The sequence below is a fragment of the Delphinus delphis genome, chromosome 5 (genome assembly GCF_949987515.2).
Source record: "Delphinus delphis chromosome 5, mDelDel1.2, whole genome shotgun sequence".
Taxonomy (NCBI): Eukaryota; Metazoa; Chordata; class Mammalia; order Artiodactyla; family Delphinidae; genus Delphinus; species Delphinus delphis.
In genome coordinates, this window is record NC_082687.1 from 21,695,877 (window position 1) to 21,717,473 (window position 21,597).

At 43.9% G+C, this 21,597-nt stretch overlaps 1 protein-coding gene across 1 annotated transcript in view; it reads right to left on the bottom strand.

Annotated features, from left to right (window-relative positions):
* Positions 1–21,597, bottom strand: part of TBC1D9 (TBC1 domain family member 9) — a 109,527-nt gene that overhangs the window by 55,715 nt on the left and 32,215 nt on the right. Inside the window, exon 2 of the mRNA XM_060012079.1 lies at positions 4,124–4,234. Within this exon, the coding sequence (XP_059868062.1) occupies positions 4,124–4,234 (111 nt within the window). The remainder of the gene's footprint in view (positions 1–4,123; positions 4,235–21,597) is intronic.

Consider the following 21,597-nt stretch of genomic DNA (forward strand, 5'->3'; position numbering starts at 1 on the left):
GAAGAAAACGCAAGTCCGTAGGCTGGAATCGATGGCACAGTGGACTATCCACCAAAGAGACCGATGGCTTCATTTTGGGTAGCAGTGCAAAGGAAGAGTCATTACTTAGGCAGGGATTTGGCTCCCCTTCCCAATTAAAGGTCTCAGTGCCAAAGAAACAGAAAAATCAATTTCTTCACAGATGATAGAAGATAATAAAAAGAAGCGTCTGAAAATAATGTTTCACCAAAGAACTCTTGGTTTTTGTTCCCCTCTTCTTTCTGTATGGTTCATACTGTTAAGGGCTGGGTGATTACTATATTGGGGGTAAGTGAGACTAGGTCCAAAACTAGGTCCTGCCTGGCTTCGTGTGGCTCAAGTCTAAGGCAATCATACGACTAGGATTTACCACGAAGTCTACTGTTCTCGTACAGAAAGTGGCCTAGGTGAAGACACTGATGGTAGATGTGCCCTTAGTTCAATTTACAAAAAGCAAAGACTCACAAGGCCCATGGCATAAAACAAAGGTTTTGCAAAGCTATGGATTCTACAGGGCAGTGAGTTGGACATCCAATTTTCTGCTGAAGCTTCTCTTACAGCAACGATTCATGAAACTACAGCAAATTACAAAGCCCTTGCCATACTGTCCCAGCAAATACCAACTTTGTAGTTTACAAAAAAAAAAAACCCAACATTTAAAATTACAAACCGAAAGGTCAGCCTATCAAAGAATCCTTTTTAAGGTAGCAGCTTCCGCTCTTAAAATCTTCTCATGAAAGGGAGCCAGGCACTTGGGTTTCAGAGAGAAATTGATAAGAAGGAACAATTAGTGGGTGAATGGGACTTTCACAATGGTTGTCACTTCCGTGGTGTCTTCTACAAGGAAAGTCTGGAGCTGTCTCTACGTGTAATCGATATATATACAAAAGCTAAAAGCACTCTGGGTTTATTATAATGAGATCATACACTTGTGATGGGAAAACAAAAGTACATCTCTTTGAGGTATAAATTATGACATCAGCAATTACTACCCAGTGTCCCTTAGCCTTGGCTTGGCAAATAACTCAGGAATAACTCGGCTTTGTAACTCTGGGCTCTTCCCCACAGGAGCTTTCATAGGAGCCTCTGCTTGGCTCTTGTAGAGCCTCTGCCAACTACAGATTGGCACTCGCCATCTACCTCTACGAGTATTAAATCCTGTGCTACTGCAGCTGCTGACTTTCAACACCCCCTGAAAGGAGTTCAGGGTGGAGATCAGGAAGTAGGCACTCTGTGCTCTGGGAAAAACTGGCGGAACAGGTCTTCAGATAGATATTTTCAGGAGCCGATTTTATGAGCCCAATTCTTGCATCTCCTCATATCTAGAAAAACACTAAAATCCTTCATGGTGATGTCTGCTCCTTGTGACTAGCGATAACCTTCACAAGACTGGCAGAAACCTTCTGCAAAAAAATACGTGTTGATTGCATGTATTCCCCCTTCACAAAAATCACCATCTTTACTGACCTTCCCCCCTGCCTCTTTGGAGCAGTTTCTCAGACCTACCTGAAATGCTGTCTCCCGGGCTATAGTCCTCATTTTGCCCCCAATAAAACTTAACTCGCAACACTCATGTTGCGTACTTTTTTAAAGTCGACAGTAGAATTGGCAAAGCCCCGGAAACAAAGTGAGGAGTAGTGATGTCAGGTAACAGGGGAGAAAAAAAGGATGGGCTGAGGGGGGTGGGAAAAAAAGAGTCACAGATAGAAACCAGCTTGTCATAGCCCCATACATGTGCATTGATCTGGAAAGGCCCAGGAGACCCAAGGGCTCTGAGGACCTCCAGGCTGCACAGGTTCTCAAAAGCCTCCAGGCAAAAGTGATGAAAGTGCTGGAAGCTGAGTGAGAGTGTCAAATCCTCATTAAGTCCAGGGGCGTTGGCGGTTCTGCCTGATTTCTAATCTCCTTTCTCTTTCTTCACTTGCTGGCTCCCCTGTCTATTTTAACACCATTCTACATTGTTTGCCAACTAAAGGTGACATTTTCCCAACCAACTTCCACAGGGCACCTCCCCTTCTACAGTAGCCATTGGGTGTTTCCCTTTGTGCTGAATGAACCGCACAGAAGGCTGGAACTCTATCTTACATTGGGTTACACAGATAAGTCTGTCTTCCTCAGGGTCCCAGCCTCTCTCTTCCTTTATCCTTTATCCCCTTCGCTCCTGGGTGGTTTTCTCCCTGCCCACTCCAGATGCCATTCCTTCATTCAGTGGAATGCATAAATGCTGATTCATTTCACTGTTTCTCATGGAGCTATTTGCATCTGAACCAGAATAACTTTAAAGGGATACAACTACAATATTAGAATTTCGGTGTTACTAAATCCTTGAGGGTGCATTGCTAGGGCACCAGAGCCTTCCAGCAGCCTAAAATCACACCCACATAACTCCCCCTACCCTTGTAGAAGGCCGGCCAAGATTCCTGTCTTTCGTTGGAAGCCCCACCATGCAATGGCACTGTATGGTACTTGCTCACACTGGGCTAGAACTGAGTATTTCCTTGTATTCTCAAAAGCAGGGGCCGGATCTAATTATCTTTAGATCTTTAGATCCCAGCATGACACTTCTTACCAAGCAGAGATCAATTTAAAAACTGAATAAAGTCAACTGAAAGAGCCCCCAATGGCCAAAGCTGGAATAATTTGAGCAATAAAATAAAGTTGTATTGGATTGTAGCCCAAAGTACAAAGTAAATACTCATGAGTCCACAGTGATAAAAATAATTGAATAAAACTCCCCACTCTGTAAATGTGGGCTGTGCACGGTGACTTCCTTCCAAGGAGGACAGTATGGGAAGGGGAAAGAAAGAGTAACTTGACAGTGGAGAAACATGAAAAACACTGCTCCAGCCAGGTGATCAAAAACATCATCAGTCGTCAATCATCTGGACAGTAGGTGCCCTTGCTTGACATAACCTGATGAAAACAGCACTTTATCTCTGCGATCGTCCTCCTCATAAAAATACACCATCGCAGCCTAATCATGAGAAAAACATCAGACAAATTCCAACAGAGGGACATTCTACAATATACCTGACCATGATCCTTCAGAAGTTGCAGAGTCATCGAAAACAAGGAAAGTCTGAGTAACTCCTACAGCCAAGAGGAGATTAAAGAGATACATCAACTAAATATAAAATGGTACACTGACTGGGATCCTGGGACAGAAAAAGGACATCAGGTAAAAGCTAAGGAAATCTAAATAAATGAAGGACTCCAGTAACCATGTATTCACATCGGTTCATCCATTGGAACAAATGTTCCGTCCTAAGGTGTTCATCATAGGGGAAACTATGTATGTGGAGGGTATTTGGCTGCTTTCCAAACTCTCTGTTCAACTTTCCTGTAAATCGAAAACTGTTCTAAAGAATAAAATCTATTAATTAAAAAAAAATCAAGTGGAGGCGAAAAAATGAAAAGAAAAAAGGTAAGTGTCCAGTGCCCTTGCTCTTCCTATGGTTATTTGAAAAGCCACATGCAAACAAATAACTAAAAAAAATCTTAGCCACTTTGGACTGGCGGTTCTTGTGAGAGATCCGATAACAGCATGACTGTTTACCACCATCCCAGCACATTATTACAGGTTATCATCAGGAGAAATAAACAATCCCTACTCAGTAGGAAGGACTGCACTGGGATAAGTAAGTATTACTTAGTCCACCCAGGACTCCATCATTTCCCAGCTTCCCTGAAGACAGGCTGGGGCCATGTGACTAGTTCTAGCCAATGGGGTGTGAGTGGAAGTGGTGGCACTTCTGGGTCAAGCAAGTGAAACACAGGTGTGCCTCCACCTCCCGCACTTTCCTTGTAAGTTGACCCTGGAGCCTTTGTGTTCTAGAGGGTGTTACTGTAGGTGGAGATGGCCACAGGATCCAAACAAGACTTCACCAGAGTTAGAAAGAAACCTTTATTGTGTTAAGCACTGAGGTTTAGGGTTCATCTGTCAAAATGTGTTAAGCACTGAGGTTTAGGGTTCATCTGTCGAAATGGCTAGGGTCACTTACCCTAAAATACGAAGTGATTGCATCTCACAATTAAATGTTCCTTCCCTTCTGACAGAAAGTTGTTAATCATAACTTTTTTCCATATTTCCAAACACTGAACTTACCACAGGCGATGGTCCAATAGACCAAAGAATCTGGAGTCTGGTACAGGATGCGGTAAGGAGAAACCCGGGCACTGGAGTCCAACACAACATCAAGGGTGCCCACCAGGAGGCCTGAGGGTAGAAAAGGGGGAGAAATGAGTAAGGGTTTCCTCTAAATCCCCAGAGGCAGCAGTGTGGACACTCCCCTTCCGGGGGACCTGCCAACAAGCCCTCTCCCACCACATCCCACCTGGACAAAATTTTCCTCTCAGACGTGATGATGGTGACTCGACGTTACCATCACCCACCTCCAAGAGGTGTTACCATCACCCACCTCCAAGAGGTGTTCCACCCACCTCCAAGAGACACTGCACAAGCTAAAAGAGCGCTGGTTTCAGAAACAAAACCAGCAAAGCTCCTAGCTCAGTCCCTGGCACACGGTAGTATTAATAAATGCCTGTTTCAAACAAAAGAAATAAGGTATTAAGCACTGATATCCTGGGGTCTCTGCTTTACCTACATTACACCCAATGTGTATTATTTTCTCCCCTCTAGCATCCTAGAAACAAATCCTTAATTTGAGTAACTTGACAAAGCCACAGGTACCAGTGACGTACACCTGAGTCTGTGTACCAGGCTGCCCCATGTACTATTTTCATGCACCTCATTTTTCTTTTGTATTGAGAAGGTACAGCTCAGCTCAGCAAACAATAAGTGCCTGCTATGTTCAAGGTAAACCCTGTGGGCACGAAGTTGAATAAGACAGAGTCCCTATGGCATTTATAATCCAGTAGGGGCGAGGGCCAAGCAGTGTTTTAGGGCTGCATTTAGAAGTGAACAGGGCTGTGAAACAAGCATTTCTCCATCTCAACGGCACAGTCCTTTGCCATTGGTCACATCAATTGTTATAAGCAGAGATGCTTGAAGCCTGGTCTACACTCAGCTCTGCAAAGATGTAGTAATTAGGCTGAGGGTCAGGAAAGGTACTGTGGTAGCACAAAGTTGAGTTCTTCCAATTGACAACCTCAGTGATCTTGCCAGGTCCTGGGGGAAACTTACTCACATCATCCAAGTCGAGGCAAGCTGGAACATTCAACAAACGAACTTAGCAATTTATGTGTGAGAAACACAAACGTCCAGTGTACTGACGCTCACTTAAGAAGAGGCAGTGCCTTCTCTTGCCAGGAGTGCAAATTCTCTTATAACCGCCTTTCAGCCAACATCCCCCCTCCAGGAAGGTGTGCCTCCTTTATCTGCACCAAGCTGGGATTAGACACCAAACATTTTCTATACTATTCTAAAATTACACGGATACACACACACATACACACATTCTACAAAGTCAAATAAACAGGATTCCTTGCTTGGCAGGATGAATCTAAAAGATTTCCATAAAGTAAATGCCCGTAATTACTCTAAAGTCAGATGCAACCCAGCATAGAGCAGGGTTTGGACTCAGAAGGACCAGTTAGGAACTGTGGCTAGTTGAATAATCTTAGGACATTTTTTTCCAATGTCTTGGTGTTCACAAAATGGAAAATCATATGATGTAAAATAGAAATGATATGATGATTACAAGATTTTTTGTTGTTGCTGTTTTGTTTTGTTTTGGCCATGCCGTGCGCCATGTGGGATCTTAGTTCCCTGACCAGGGATCCAACCCATGCCCGCCCCTGAAGTGGAAGCACGGAGGCAACTACTGGACCGACCACTAGGGAAGTCCCACAAGATTGTTCTTAAAGACTGAATACAATAAGGTTTGGGGGCAAGAGGCTGGTTGGAAGGAGGGGCTAGGCAACCTCTCTAGAACATGCCAAGATCTTCCTTTCTTTAATTTTACTTTTACTTAGATTGCATGGTTATTAAGGATGGCTTTGGTATGGAACTGATGGTAGCTGAGGCCGGGAGGGGGGGAGGTAAAGGCCGCCAGCCTCCCTTGCTCTGCCACAGCTCCGTCCTGGCTCTGACTCTGTTATGACCAGGTCTGGGGCACATGGACAGGCCATTTAACTTCTCGTGGCTTTCATTTCCTCATTTGTAAAGTGGTTGTAATAGCACTTGCCTTCCCAAACCTGGGGTCAAGCAAGAAGCCTAGGGAAGGTTAACATGGGGCAGCCCTACAGTTGTCCTTTTGGTCTTTGTCTAAGGCCAGGAATCCACTTGGGTTCACGGCAGACCACAGCGACCATTAGCTGACCTGCATACTCCAGGAAAAACAAACTTTCGCTAAAGGGTAAATGAATTCATTTGTTTGCTCTGGCCTGTATGAAATACATCAAAAATCAAACATTTAGAGTCTACAGAGTTTTCCAAGGAGTCGTCTTCCATATACTACCACACACGTGTGCATTTTTGTTTTCTCTACGGTGACTTGGATTTACCGCAAAGACCTCTAATGACTCTTCAATTATCTGAAGATGGTAGAGTGTATTAATAGGGAAAGCAGAAGAGTGCTAGCTAAACTGGACTGCCCTCTGTGTTAACTAGAAATACAAAGACATGTGAAATACAGATTCATCCCTCATAACAACCGAATGTTGTTAATACTTCCCTCTTCTTGAATCAAAATACTGGAAGTATCACATACGCTGTTTCTAGGGCATACAGACTTCATCCCGGGATTAAGGAGTCACAGTCAAGGATTAGCCTCTGTGGTTTCATGAGCCTCTAAAGGAGTGTCAGGGTAGATATAGATTCTTCCAAGGGCAAGCGCAGCTCACTGGGCAGGGCAACCGACAAGAGGCAGTCCGGGTTCTGGAGTTCTTTAGTCCTGGCTCTGCCAACTCCCAGACCCAAGCCTCAGTTTCCCAATCTTTCACGTCTCACTAGACTTCTGTACTCTGTAACACCAAGGAGCAAAGACCTCTGAAACGGTCCGACCCTATCTGCACATCTTGACCACCACAAATGGCCCCCACTGTAATCCATCTCCACCATCCATTATCCTAATTAACAAAACCTCCGGTAAAGAAGTACCTTCTTTACTCAGAGGTAAAGAAAACTGAGTGGCTTCGAGGAGAGTCCCCTGGAGTGAGGGCTTCTGATTACATGCTAGCTCAGCAACGCTGAGCACGCATCCACGAAGATTTAGATGAACACTAACAGGCTCCCCCATATTTACCACAGGCTCCATGCTGAAATATTTGAAAGTAAATTATAGACAGTATAATACTGGGATGCTCACATTAGGTGCATGTACAATTAAAAACATTTTGTAAAAGTCCTCTGAAAACTTAAGGCCCTGGATATCCCAGCAGAAAGTAATGTCGTGAATTGAGACTCATACTTGGTCAAATCAATAAATACATTCTTCCATTCACTTTGTAGCACTGACCAGGATTTTCCCTCCACCTGGAATGTTGTGCTTGCCCGTCAATGACCACTTCCCACCAGCTCAAACGACAAACTCCTAATTACCTTACACCACCTCTTTCTAGCCCTGATCTCCCTCTGAGTTCTGCTTCTGTAATAACCACCGCATTTATTTAAAATTACATGTACATTTTGCCTTGTTCTGTTTCTTCTCCTTTCCAGACTGGAAGCTCCATGATGGCAAGGTCTGACTGTTTGCTTTGGACCCCTAGACCCCGCACTTTGCTTGGAGGACAGTGAGCCCTGAACACACGTCTGATGAAAGGACAAGTTAGGTATGTTTAGAAAACCTAAATAATAAGTTATTACTGGGCTGCTGTCTAATCTCTATTGAGACAAGGAGTCGAGACTCTGGAAAAGAGAAAATACTCCTCCTATACCCTCTGTCTACACTGAATACTAGAAGATGGGAAATCTGAAGTCTAGCCTAGAGAATCCCCGCCACCACCACCCCCAAAAAAAGTAGCAATCAGGATTTTCTTAGAAGTCTTATTACTTACTCATCCCTCTGAAGTGGCTGTCAAAATACTGAACTTTTCATCATTTCCCACACAAAGCACTGTTTTAGCAGCTGTTCTAGTCAGCTATTTCTGGTGTTAAACAATCTTTGATAGCCTGAGATAACTAAGTCAAATTATGGCCCTCAAAATAACTCTGCTCTGCACCTACCTATTACATTAGCTCAGGGGCATCTTGTAACATTAAACTGCTGTTTTCAAGGAGATTCAGAAAACACTCTGCAGAATTGGTACATTTAGGCCTCCCACCAGCTGTGGGCGCTAAAGGGTATGTGATGCAGACAGAGTCATTTCCACTCCCGGGCGGACCCTCACCCCTCTGGGGGCAGGGATGTATCAGAAGAGTGTGGGACACATAGGGATGTGCCCATGGCAATGATCAATCCATCTACTGATGATCTTGGGATAATCTAATGTTAAAGTGGACAAGATCCTAAAGCTTACTTGGTCTCCCTCTACTCCCTCAGCTTTGTAGCCAGTCAGAGATAGAGCCCTACAGAGACCATGCTGGAGTGGTCTGGGGAGTGGGCTGTCTCCTGATATGGAAGCTACAGCAGTGCCCACTAGGGAATTCCCTGGCGGTCCAGTGGTTAGGACTTGGTGCTTTCACTGTGGTGGCCTGGGTTCAATGCCTGGTCGGGGAACCAAGATCCCACAAGCCACGTGGCACAGCTAATGTGTACTGAGTACCACTGTTTAATGAAATATCTCAAAACCACAGAAAAGTATTGAAAATTACAAAACACATATCCCACCACTCTGACTTTAACACTTGGCCTTATCTGCTTCAGATCTGTTTTGTTTTTTTAGAAGAAAATATAACATACACGGTAAAGGTCCCCCCTGTGCTCCCCTCAATTCTATTTCCCTCTCCATTCACCACCCTCCAGTTTTTTATTCTTCCCATCCAAGTCCTTATACTTTGACCCCCCTATGTATGAACATGAATATAGATTTAACACTGATGTATATTTTAAAATTTACATTAATGATAAAGAGTAGATATTGTTTTGCAATCTTTTTTACCCAATGTTTGGAAAATTTGCCCAGGTTATACTTGCAAATCTGATTCATTCATTTTAAATATTGTGTAATAGTCCGCTGTTTAAATATACTGTAACTTATCCATTTTCCTAAGGAAGGGTGCTTGGGTCTATCTTCTTTTTTTTTTTGCTATAATAGGCACTGCAATCATTCTCTGTACATGATCCTTAAGCATGTGAGCACTTTCTTTAGAATGGAATTGTTGGGCCATAGGGTGTGTGTTGAGACTTTATTAGTCATTACAAAACTGCTTTCCAAAGTGATTGTGCCAATTTACACCCGTACCAGGAAAGTGAGAGAATATCTGTTTCTCCGTAATATTCCCAACACTTAGTATTATCAGTTGTTTTTTTTTCTCACCAATCTCAAGGATGAGAAGCAATATCTACTTGTTGTTGAAATTTGCATTTTTCTGACGATTAATGAGTTTGGGTATCTCTTCCTGTTTATTGGCCATTCCAGTTCCGTATTCTGAGTTATTTGCCTTTCCTACTATGCTGACATTTGCTGAAACTTCCAGATCAGAAATTCAGTTTACTATTTAGAGGCTTTCACTCAGATATACACCGGATTTCGATTCACTTCAGCAAATACACACTGATATTTCTAAAGCCAGAGGGGCAGTACACTTGGATTTACTTCTTTATATATGTTCTATATAAAGGCAAGACCTTGGGATCAGCACTTGCAAGCCCCTCTGCCTCTCTCCCATGTAAGGTTTCTGTAGGTCACAGGCTCCCACCTTGTCCTTCTACCTGCTGCTGCCTCTTTGTCATTGGTACCCTGGCCTGTATGTCTTAGGACTTATGTGAGCTACATGGTAATAGGCAGAAAGCACTTAAACAATAACATCCAGAAGCAGTTGCTAATGGGTATATATACAAAATCCATCCACATCGTAATTTTTACACTTCTCTGAATAAATCTTTCTTGTTTGCTTGTCTGTTTTTAAAGCCTTCAAGCCTTCACCCAAGTTATTTTACTTGATCTGGAATGTCCTCTTTCTTTTTCTTTCTGGAAAACATCCACTTCCCTCAATATCCAGGTCAAGGGTCACAAGGCATTTTTGTTTGTTTGTTTTTTTAAAAAGTCTGTGCTTTTTTAAAAATTTATTTTATTTATTAATTAATTTATTATTTTTGGCTGCGTTGGGTCTTTGTTGCTGGGCGAGGGCTTTCTCTAGTTGAGGCGAGCGGGGGCTACTCTTCCTGGCAGTGCGCGGGCTTCTCATTGCGGTGGCTTCTCTTGTTGCAGAGCATGGGCTCTAGGCGCACGGGTTTCAGTAGTTGTGGCACGTGGGCTCAGTAGTTGTGGCTCGCGGTCTCTAGAGCACAGGCTCAGTAGTTGTGGCGCATGGGCTCTAGCTGCTCCGTGGCATGTGGGATCTTCCCGGACCAGGGCTCGAACCTGTGTCCCCTGCATTGGCAGGCGGATTCTTAACCACTGTGCCACCAGGGAAGCCGCAGGCATTTGTTTTGCTTTCTTCCCACACTCTCCCCATCCTCTCAACCCCCCCACCCCCAAATCTCCTGGCAATTAACTGTCCCCTTGTCTGTGATCTGCCAACCATCTTGCACTTCATATTACTAAGGCGATTATCACATTGTTTCCTAATGGAAAAAAAACTAGTTTCTTCCCACCAGGCTGTGAGCTCCGTGAGGCACGCACAGCCTTATCGACCTTGGAATTCCCAAAGCCTGGAATAATGTCCCGCACATCATGCTGAATATTTATAAAATGGGCCCCAAAGTTTCCAACCTGATGGACATTGGGAGAAACCAAGAATTATTTTCAGAGCTTATTCATCTCTGCCCCACAGAACCCAATATAACAAGTTCTAGCAAACTGTCCATAAATAATTAAACTGGCCTAAGAGTCGGACAACGAAAGGAGACCAAGATTTGAGAAAAAGGCTAGAAAATCCCATCTCAGAGAGTGGGAGGTAATGCAGATCAAACTCATATCTGAAACTGAAATTTACCATGGGAAATTAACTTCTCTAATTTCTTTTTAATGAATATTGAGATTGATATGGAATGAAATTGGATCCAAAACTAGAGCCATTTAGGGGAAGGGTAAGTCCTTCTATTCTCCTACTTTTGGAAACTAGTCCAGAGATGAGCAGTTGTTGCCAAAAAAACACAAGAAAACACAAAGATGTAATCAATTTAAACTCTCGCATCCCGCCCCCACAGATCAGTAAACACTGTTTGCACATCATACTGGCCAGGGGACCTGGGGAAAGATCAGGGAACTGCATGTGCGCACAGCTGTGAAGGGGAAGGCTGGCATTGCCGGGTGAGGGTCAGCTCCCTACCTAAACCTGCACCTGAGCTTGTAATGTCACCAATGTGAAGGCCCACCTGGGCTATTGCAGGCCAGTCACAGTTGTGTGCAGAGAAATCCGGGCGATGGCTGGTCGCCGCCTAAAGAGGTAAGGGACAGAGGAGGTTTGAGGGGCGAGGTAGCTGCAGCTCAAGATGGGAGCAATGTGTTTTCTCAGTGTCATAACCTCAAAGAGTCTAACAGCCTTTCTCAAGCATGGGTATTACTGGCTAAAAGGGAGAGACCAATCCCAACACTGGAATTCTACTTTCAGCTTAGAACAGTCTGCGAGTGTTTTTGTTTTCATAAGTATTGCTTCTTTTCCAACCCCTCTCCCATATTTAGGTAAAAATGGTTTCTCAACACAGTTCAAACCATGATTATTGGTTGAAAAAGGCCACACACAACTCTTCCCTCTCACCTTCACAGCTGCCTCTCAGGACCCTAGTCCAGCCAGGTGTATCTCACATCACGGTTGCCGTGAAATAGGACAAGTTACTAGAGGGCAGGGGGCGCATCCACACACACACACACACACACACACACACACACACACACAACTTGTTTTTGTTTGTGGAAAGATGGATTAATGAGAATTCTGCTAGTGTAGGAAATACATTGCTGATTCTGTCAATTAGGATAGTTCTTAAACTATCTGTGGTTAAGAATCAGTTTGTTTTTAGTTTCCAGTGTGTTGCTCACTGAGACGTCTGTAAAATATAGTGCCTAGGAAATACTAAAATAGAGCTACAGAATAGGAAAAGAGACAAAGAAAATACAAGCCTCCAATTTTTCACCATTTAATTCAACAGACAAATGGCTCTAGCTTTCTAAATGCTTAATCTCAATTTCTATTCTTTAGCTCCAGGCAGTTGAAACAAACAGGTTGCAAACCAGCACTTTAAATAGCACCTAATTAGGGAAGGGGTGGCTGGAGGGCAGTAATATTCATGGGACTCTGTTTACTAGAATCACCTATAGTTTTAAAGAGTACGTTCAATTCTATAACTTTTTATTTGGGAAATGAAAAAAATTATTGCTCTGCCACTGCAAACTAAAATAAAATCCCACAAAGTCATTTCTCAGTTGAAAGCAAGAATACATGAATAGGGAAACGCATGAGGTTTTCGCTGTATATTTATTTCGAGGGGCCTAGGTTTAAAAGTGTGGTGATGAATCAGCCTGAAACTAATATGATATTGTACATCAGTTATATTTCAATTTTAAAAAATAATAAAAATAAATAAAAGTGTGGAGAATCTGAACTAGCCTATTAGGTGATCCCTGAAGAGACCCTTGACTCATTTCTTACCGATAGGGGAGCAGGCTCGAGGGGGTAGAATGACAAGGTCCGAGTGGTGGGGCACCCCCCCTCTGTAGTATTTCAAACTAATTCTGGATCACAGGGTCTTTGAATTTCATGCTTATACAAGTACCCAGAAAGTTAGGGCTCAAAATATACGTTCATATTTTCCATCACCAAAGATAAAGCACAGGCTGGTTTATAACTAAACAGACTGGGCAGAAAACTGAAATCGGAAGAGCATTTCTCCTGCAGAGCCTTTGTCAAGCAGCCAATTAGTTCTGTGCTGCTCAAATCTTCCAAGCATCCTTGAAGGCCAAGTCTTCCAGGAGCTGCTCCATTTCACCCTGCAGGCCAGCCTCTTAAAGTCACATGCACCTTCTTCTCCTGCAGAAAGGGAGGGCAGGTGGAATTGATTTTTCCTTCTCTTCTGTGTCTGAGAAGGAACCATTAAAATATCTCTTTAGGGCTTCCCTGGTGGCGCAGTGGTTAAGAGTCCGCCTGCCAATGCAGGGGACACGGGTTCGTGCCCCGGTGCGGGAAGATCCCACATGCCGTGGAGCGGCTGGGCCCGTAAGCCATGGCCGCTGAGCCTGCGCATCCGGAGCCTGTGCCCCGCAACGGGAGAGGCCACAACAGTGAGAGGCCCCCGTATCGCCAAAATAAATAAATATATATATATATATATATATATATATATATATATATATATATATATATATATCTTTAATACCTTACTTTACACCCCAGTTAAGACCGGCTACATAATTTTTTGGGCCCTGTGCAAAATGAAAATGCATGTTCCCTTGCTTAAAAATTCTTAGAAATTCCTAGGCAGCCACAGCAGAACATTAACCCAAGCCTGGGGCCCTTCTAAATGCAGGTCCCTGTGCACCAGCATGGACCACATACCCAGGGGCCAGCCCTGACCCCGGCAGTGCCCCGGTGATTTCATCTCCACAGGCAAGCTGTTGTTCTCAGACTTTTTTCAGAGATTCAAGTCTGCTCTGATACAGACCAATGAGGACAATGGACTGAATTTATTCAAAAGCACTCCAGGCACCTCTGTGATCCAAGTCCTCAAGTAAGCCCTCAACCCAGGAAGAGGAAGGTAGATGCATATTCATTATATTTACAGCTGCTTCCATGTATACGATGGGAAATATTAATTCTCATCTTGTCTGTGGAGGCAAGTCTGAACACCTGAAACTGATGGCTCAAGGCTGGCCAAGGTCAGCCATGACAGCGAGGACGAGGACGCAGGAGTTCTTTTGGTGCTGGTGGGAGCAATTCATTGGTGAGAAGCCCACTATTTCTAACAGATAAGCGACACCCACCACCTCAAGGAAACCTGAGCGAGATGTTCCTCGACTCCTTTTGTCAGGTGGGCCGAATTTGCAGGAGCCACTGACTGTCCCAAGACGACTGCCCATCCTCCTCCTAATTCACCTAACCCCTTCTCCACAGTGAAATAATATCACGAAATAGAAACAGTTATGAATTTAAAATTACATCTAGGTAGAACCTCCCTGGTGGCTCAGTGGTTGAGAATCCGCCTGCCAATGCAGGGGACACAGGTTCCATCCCTGGTCTGGGAAGATCCCATATGCCGAGGAGCAACTAAGCCGTGCACACAACTACTGAGGCTGTGTGCCGCAACTACGGAAGCCTGCGCGCCTAGAGCCCGTGCTTCGCAACAAGAGAAGCCACCGCAACGAGAAGCCCGGCAATCAAACAAAGAGTAGCCCCCCTTCGCCACAACTAGAGAAAGCCCGTGCGCAGCAACGAAGACCCAACACAGCCAAAAATAAATAAAATTTTTTTAAAAATTAAAAAAAATAAAATTACATCTAGGAAATGACCTAGAATGTCTATATATATTATAGTACATCTATCAATGATATTTAGACATTTAAACTCATGTCCTCGAATAATTATTTAATGAGATGGCAAAACATATCTAGTATGTTATGTGGAAGAAACCCCACAAAACTCTAATTTTTGTTCTATATGATCCCACTCTGTCAAATTACAAGTATAATATTGTCTATGCTATGAATTATAACATTATTATTAAAGATTACAAACATGAACATATTTGGTGGATAAAACAATTTTACTTTCTTTTGTGTTGTTCTGTTTCCAAAAGTTTCTCGAATGTACATTTAATACTTTTATGATGTAAAAAAAATTTTTGTTGTTTTCTCAATTACTTCCAACCTTCTACTTTGGGCTTTCTTTACTCAAAGAGAGATCAAGTAAGCCATCAAGTAAATAGATGGTTACTGTGTTTACATTAAAGCTGCTCTTCCCAACCACAGGTTAGTAATCTTGTTGCTAGGATGCAACATGCCAGTTAGGGGTCAATATTTAAATGAATGGCATCCTTAAAACACTCTCCGATGGAGAGGAGTCTGGCCTTTGCCTTTCAGAAATTTTTTTTTAAGTTCATTTTTTTTCCCTTTAGTATATAAAGCACAGCGACACAACAAATTGATACATATTAATACACACAGGGCTTAACTCAGTTGTAGTGATTGGGTGTTTTTAATAACTAGCTTATCTTTAAGTCAGGAAGTTTACAGTCCCAAAATAAAAACCATAAAAGTTAAATGAATGAAATTAGTTTCTCAACTTTCATCACTGAGTATTCATTATATTTTAAAACTGCATATTCATTATATTTTAAGTACCCACAGTGTTGCCTTTGGCTACACATAAGTAAGGCAAATAAAGAGGCAATATGTGTTTATACCTACATTGGAAATGTCTGGAAGGATGTACATCAAACTGTTAATAATGGTTCCCTTTGGAGAATGACATCCGTATGGGGAGATGCCCCATAGGGAAGAAATTAGGAACTCTTTTAACTGTTAGAACTATATTTTCAAAAGTAATTGTTATGCTGTTAGAACTATATAAAACTTTGTATTCATAATTATTTACAAGATGCATATATTATAATAGAGCAATAACAAAAGAACTACTAAAGGAATACAAAATATCATAATGAAGATCCTGCCAGTAAGAGTTCATAAAAGATGAGGCTCTGTAACCAGTCAGCTCCTGCTATTTTCTGTCATGGGCACCAGCCACCCTAAGAACTGGTCACCCTTAGCATGCACGCGTGGGGTCACACTGTATAAAATGAGGCTGCCTTTCACCCGGGACTATGATACACAGGGGCCTAAGTGGAAGATGAGGTTGGCCCATCACACCCTCCCAAGGGAATCTGAGCTGAGACAGAGGAAGAGGAAAGCCAAGTAGCTACAGAAGCGGAAGCTGAAAGGATTCCATGAGAAGCGAACGCAGCAAACAAGCCAGATGACACAGAGGCAGAAACACTGAGCTAAAGAACAGATACACAGCAGAGGCTGAGGAAGCCTGGCGTCTTCGGGAGAAGAGAGCAGAAACGCAGAACGCAAAGCAGCGGGCCGCGATAGGGTGCCAAGGGAAAGGCGGGGAGCCACTTCTTACAGCTGTCACAGGCGCTCTGTCCGCTCTCCAGGCCCGGTTCCAGGTGGCATGTATCCTGGCAAGGAAACCTAGGTACCAGAGGTAACTTGAGTCTCTGGTCCTTGTAACCCAAAGTGTCCAACTAAAACCCTAACTACCCCCCTGGCTCCATCTAAGATGGACTCTGAATAAATGTTTTCTGCATGATGGCAAGGCAAGTGTTACATAACAAAGTGCCAAGGCATTAACAGCAATTTAATAATACGCTTTCCAGACTTGCACCCAAATATTCCAGAACAGATAAAAATAGCGGCTACAGAACTGTAATGAAAACAATTGGGCTATTTACAGGGGAGAGGTACAGTAGCAGCCTGGCTTGATCACTGGGTGTTTTGTCTTGACTTTACCACTTTGAGGGCATCCAACTCCACTGGCATGCACTCTTCAGAAGAATCCTGGTTCTAGCTTAGCCTCAAGTCACCTGGACAAGACTAAGGGCTATTTCACAGAGACATTTCAGTTTGTGATGAATCAAGTGAAAGCAATCTTCACCTAAGGTCCAGATAAAGCTTTAAAGAGAAAACTAAGCTGGGAGGATCTGAAAATAAAAAGAACACCATGGCACCAACAAGTGGGAGGAACCAAACCAGGAAATCTGCCAAAGATGGTTTGACTTTGCAAAGCCAGGTGTGCGGTAGCCAGTAATGCCCTTATTTCGTCAAGTTGTGTATCATGACCTGCCGCGTTTTTCAATATACGTTAATGACCTGCAAATGTAGGTGAGTCCCTTATGGAATATATTAAACCCAATTAAGATTTCTTAAGAAATAGTTCAGGGATGGCCTGGAAAGTCCTTGTAAACTACTCTAAAAAATATCAATAGTGGATGGCAGAAAAAAGAAAGGATCACTGGCGATAATAAAAGCAGTATACTGGGGGTGGGGCATGTTTTTGCAAAGTGACTTCTAAGTCATTACCAAGAAATTGTTCTTTTTTCATGCTATAAACCAGACACAATAGACATAGAGAGCAGTATGACAACCAACTATACAACACCAGCAATGTCACTGACTCATATATCTTCAAGCAGAGACTGATGAAGAAAGATGAAAGGTAGGGGGAATTATCTTTTTTTTTTTTTTTGCGGTACGCGGGCCTCTCACTGCTGTGGCCTCTCCCGTTGCGGAGCACAGGCTCCGGACGCGCAGGCCCAGTGGCCATGGGTCACGGGCCCAGCCACTCCGCGGCATGTGGGACCTTCCCGGACCGGGGCACGAACCCGCGCCCCCCGCATCGGCAGGCGGACTCCCAACCACTGCGCCACCAGGGAAGCCCAGGAATTATCTTTTATATTATTGTTTTATCAATGAATGGGGGAAACTGAAAGTAGTGAAGGTCATGCTTTGTTTCTTTCACCCTGAATTACATCTTCTATACCTAGCTTCTTAATCTCTAAGCAAAACTGACACATGCACACATAAATGTACATGCATACATACATATACAGACATATAGTATGCACATATATATATATGCATACACACATTATACTATGCTCATTTAAAGCATGCTCATTTAAAATGAGATTAGAGTAGGGAAGGCTCTTAAAAAAAAACCCCTCAAATTTTGATTTCTATCTTCGGATTTAATGAACACAATATGCAATAAAAGAATAGGATTACAACAAAATCAGTATTTTAAAACTTTTTAAAAAGATAATCACGGGCGGGGCTTCCCTGGTGGCGCAGTGGTTGAGAGTCCGCCTGCCGATGCAGGGGACGCGGGTTCGTGCCCCGGTGTCCGGGAAGATCCCACATGCCGCGGAGCGGCTGGGCCATGAGCCATGGCCGCTGAGGCTGCACGTCCAGAGCCTGTGCTCCGCAACAGGAGAGGCCACAGCAGTGGGAGGCCTGTGTACCGCAAAAAAAAAAAAAAAAAAGATAATCACAGGCAAGAACTCCTTTTACGCCAATGTTTCTCAACCAATACAGTTTTTGAAAACATATAACAGTTCCACACTATCTCCCTCAGATTCTTTTATGAGACCCTAAACATCCTGACTCTGTAGAGTCACCATATGTTCCCTGAATCCAGAAGATCCAGACAGAAGATTTTTGCCCCAACTTTTCTTCCTGTCACCTGTATTGGTTGGGGCTGGCGGGGGGGGAGGAGAAGAGGGAGAAATAGAGGGAGAAAAAGCCTAAGTTTTAAATATTTTCCAGTTGTAAATGAACGATATTTAAGATGCTTCTTCAAAATGCACAGGCTTCCTGTGCGACAGCTATTACATAGATGATTCTAGAATGTCAGTGATTCTTCCTTGATGGCTAATTCACCAGCCCTTATCCTTTTAGACATGACTCCCCTTTTCCTGTTGTGACAACATCTCATGTACGGCTCTCAAACTAATTTCCCAGCAGCACGTCGGCTACCAACCAGGGACTCAGGGACGTCAAGGAAGATACTGGAGACAAGGTGCTGAGTGAGGCAAAGGCCCAGCGGAGAACTGGGCAGTGTTAGGCATCCCAGCACAGCACTTCCAGCTTCAGAACTTCTTTGCTGGCTGAGGGCCAGGGCCTCTGAAATCTAGAACACAGATCAGGAAAACAGATTCTTTCCATGGCTCCGTCAAAGCGTGAAGATTATGAGATTGGGAGAGGCGTGTACTTCATGCACTCAGGGTTTCCACCAGTGCAACTAGTGCATTCTCTGAGACAGAGACAGCAAAGCAGGGCTCTGGGTCCCCCGGTGCCCAGCCCTTAATTCTCTGTCTATCAGGACAGGGCTTCCCAGTGGTCCCCCAGGAGATGGTGACACACATGGGGCAGCACACAGACTCCTCAGCCCTTTAGGGCAGCTGGGTGGGCACTTATCCCATGTGCCCTGTAAACACTACCAATTCCTAAGTGTGTTATGATGTGAAAATAGGTGGAAAGCTCTGGATAGACTAAACAAAGCACAAAAACCTTTCAGCACATCACAAAATTTCTATATGTTTAATTTTGTTACATACTGACAGCATTCAAGTTGATAATATGTAGTTCTCCAAGAGTTTGTCTATAAAGTTATGCTAAACATGCTTTACTTTATTTAAGTGCAATGTACATATTTTTCTTTTTTTTTTAATAGGCAAAGAATACATCTAGCCATGTACATCGGGAGGTGACTCGTGACATTTTTTTTTAATAGGCAAAGAATACATCTAGCCATGTACATCGGGAGGTGACTCGTGACATTTTGCCTGCTCTTTGATTCTCTTTGGGTTCATTCTTGGAAAATTTTAATTAGGACAGAAAAATCCCCTCCTTGTAAAAGTTGTAGGATCTCTGATCCTTAGCCCTCACTCCTCTGAATGGACTCCGAGGAAAAGCGAGTCAGGGCCCCCACGTAACTGATGCCCAGGCTCTCAGGCCTCCTGGCCCTCCAGAGAAGGCCCAACGAATAAACAACCACAATGACTGGACACTTTAACAATTAGCAAGCCAAATGATTAGGAAATTACCAACATGCCTATTTCAAATAATTTCCAAAAAGACCATCAGGGAAACCCCTAGAAAAACTAAGGTCGTTTAAATTTGGGACAGTGTCAGCAATACAAGGGAAACATTTAGATGGCAGCGGTCTATCTCCTTGATGGGAATGGGCACGTTTCTAACATGGCAGGGCCCACCCAGGGTTGTGTAAAGTAACCAGAGGTGGCGAATTCAAGTTCTGGCTTCCCTAACTCACGAGCTGTGTGACTTCAGACAGGTCACTTGGCCTCTCTGAGCCACAGTTTCCTGCCACTAAGTCAAGAATCATTTATCTTCTCTGCCCATCTCCCAGGGTTGTTGGGTAGATCAGATGACATACTGTTCAAGGAAGTGCTACATAAACCGTGGAGTATCTTGTCCATGTAATGTATGCAGGATTTTTTAAAATAATGCTTAATTTGACAGCATGAAATGAGCTTTAGGTCATAACACTTCCATCTTGCATTCCGAAGGAGACTGAGTGGTAGGTGAAAAAGTGCTTGTCATGGTTACGTTTTGAATCTTAGTTAAGTGGTCACCATGGTCTCTAGAAGAGGTGAAGGAATCAATACGGTCTCATTCCTGGAGGCCAGGTTTTCATCTTTGTCATTACGAAATGTACACTGAGCTCCCATGGCTCTCTTTGTTGGGCACTGGAAACACAATCTACCTCTGCTACCTTTGGGGAGACAAGGATCCAACTGGGAAGATGGAAGCAGCACATACAAACAGCAACCATTAAAATGCTCATTTGGGACTTCCCTGGTGGCGCAGTGGTTAAGAATCCACCTGCCAATGCAGGGGACACAGGTTTGAGCCCTGGTCCAGGAAGATCCCACATGCCACGGAGCAACTAAGCCTGTGCACCACAACTACTGAGCCTGCGCTCTAGAGCCTGTGAGCCACAACTGCTGAAGCCCACGCGCCTAAAGCCACAAGAGAAGCCACTGCAATGAAAAGCCTGTGCACTGCAACGAAACAGTAGCCCCCTTTCGCTGCAACTAGAGAAAGCCCGCGCGCAGCAACGAAGACCCAACGCAGCCACAAATAAATAAATAAATAAATTTATTTTAAAAAACTCACAGAAATAAAATGCTCATTTGCTTGGTTAGTTCAAGGGTATGTAGAATAGATGCTCCAGGGCGATTAACCAGGGCTGGGATGCTCATGCAAGAGAGTGTTTCGAACAGTGTCCTGGTGTTGGGCTTGGTAGAAGATAGCACTTAAAAGCACCAAGAACTTGGATGGAATCCCAGTTTGACTGCATCCTAGGGTCATGACCTTGCAGCAAGGTGTATAATTTGAAAAAAGAAATCATAATTTCTTCACCCATGCAATGAAGATGATAGCATCTTCCTGACAGGGCTGTGGTGGGGATTCAAGCAGATAAGGCGTATGGCACATTTACAGTGCCTGACTGCAGCTGCCCAAGTGTGGCAAGGTGACCCAGCACAGTGGGAAGGCACATGGCATGTTTGGGGCCTGACTGAGGGTTTGGAATAGAGATCAGATTGTAGTTGGGCAGCCCCATGCTGCACTGTTTGGACTTTATCCTACCGGTGAAGGTTTTGGGGCTGGGGAGTCACACGTGTTGCGTAGAAATCCCTCTGATGGCAGCATGCAGTCGTTAGGGAAGGGGGAACAGAAGCAGGAAAACCAGTTAGGAAACTTTATGAGGGGGAGGAGATTAATTGAGCCCCTTCTTTTATACTAGGAACTGTCCTTACACAGATCACCTCTTTAATCCTTGCAAAAAACCCAGATGAAATCCCCATTTCACAGATGAGGAGATGGAGGCCCAGAGACATTAAGTGAGTGAAGTCAGGATCCGTTCAACTGGCCGAGAGAGTCCACTAAGCTGCTTCCCACACACAGGGTGACAAGGGCCTTGGACTGGCAGGTGCAGCAAGGGAAACCAAGGACCACTGTGCTCCTTGGGTGGTAACACTGTCCACCCCAGGGAAG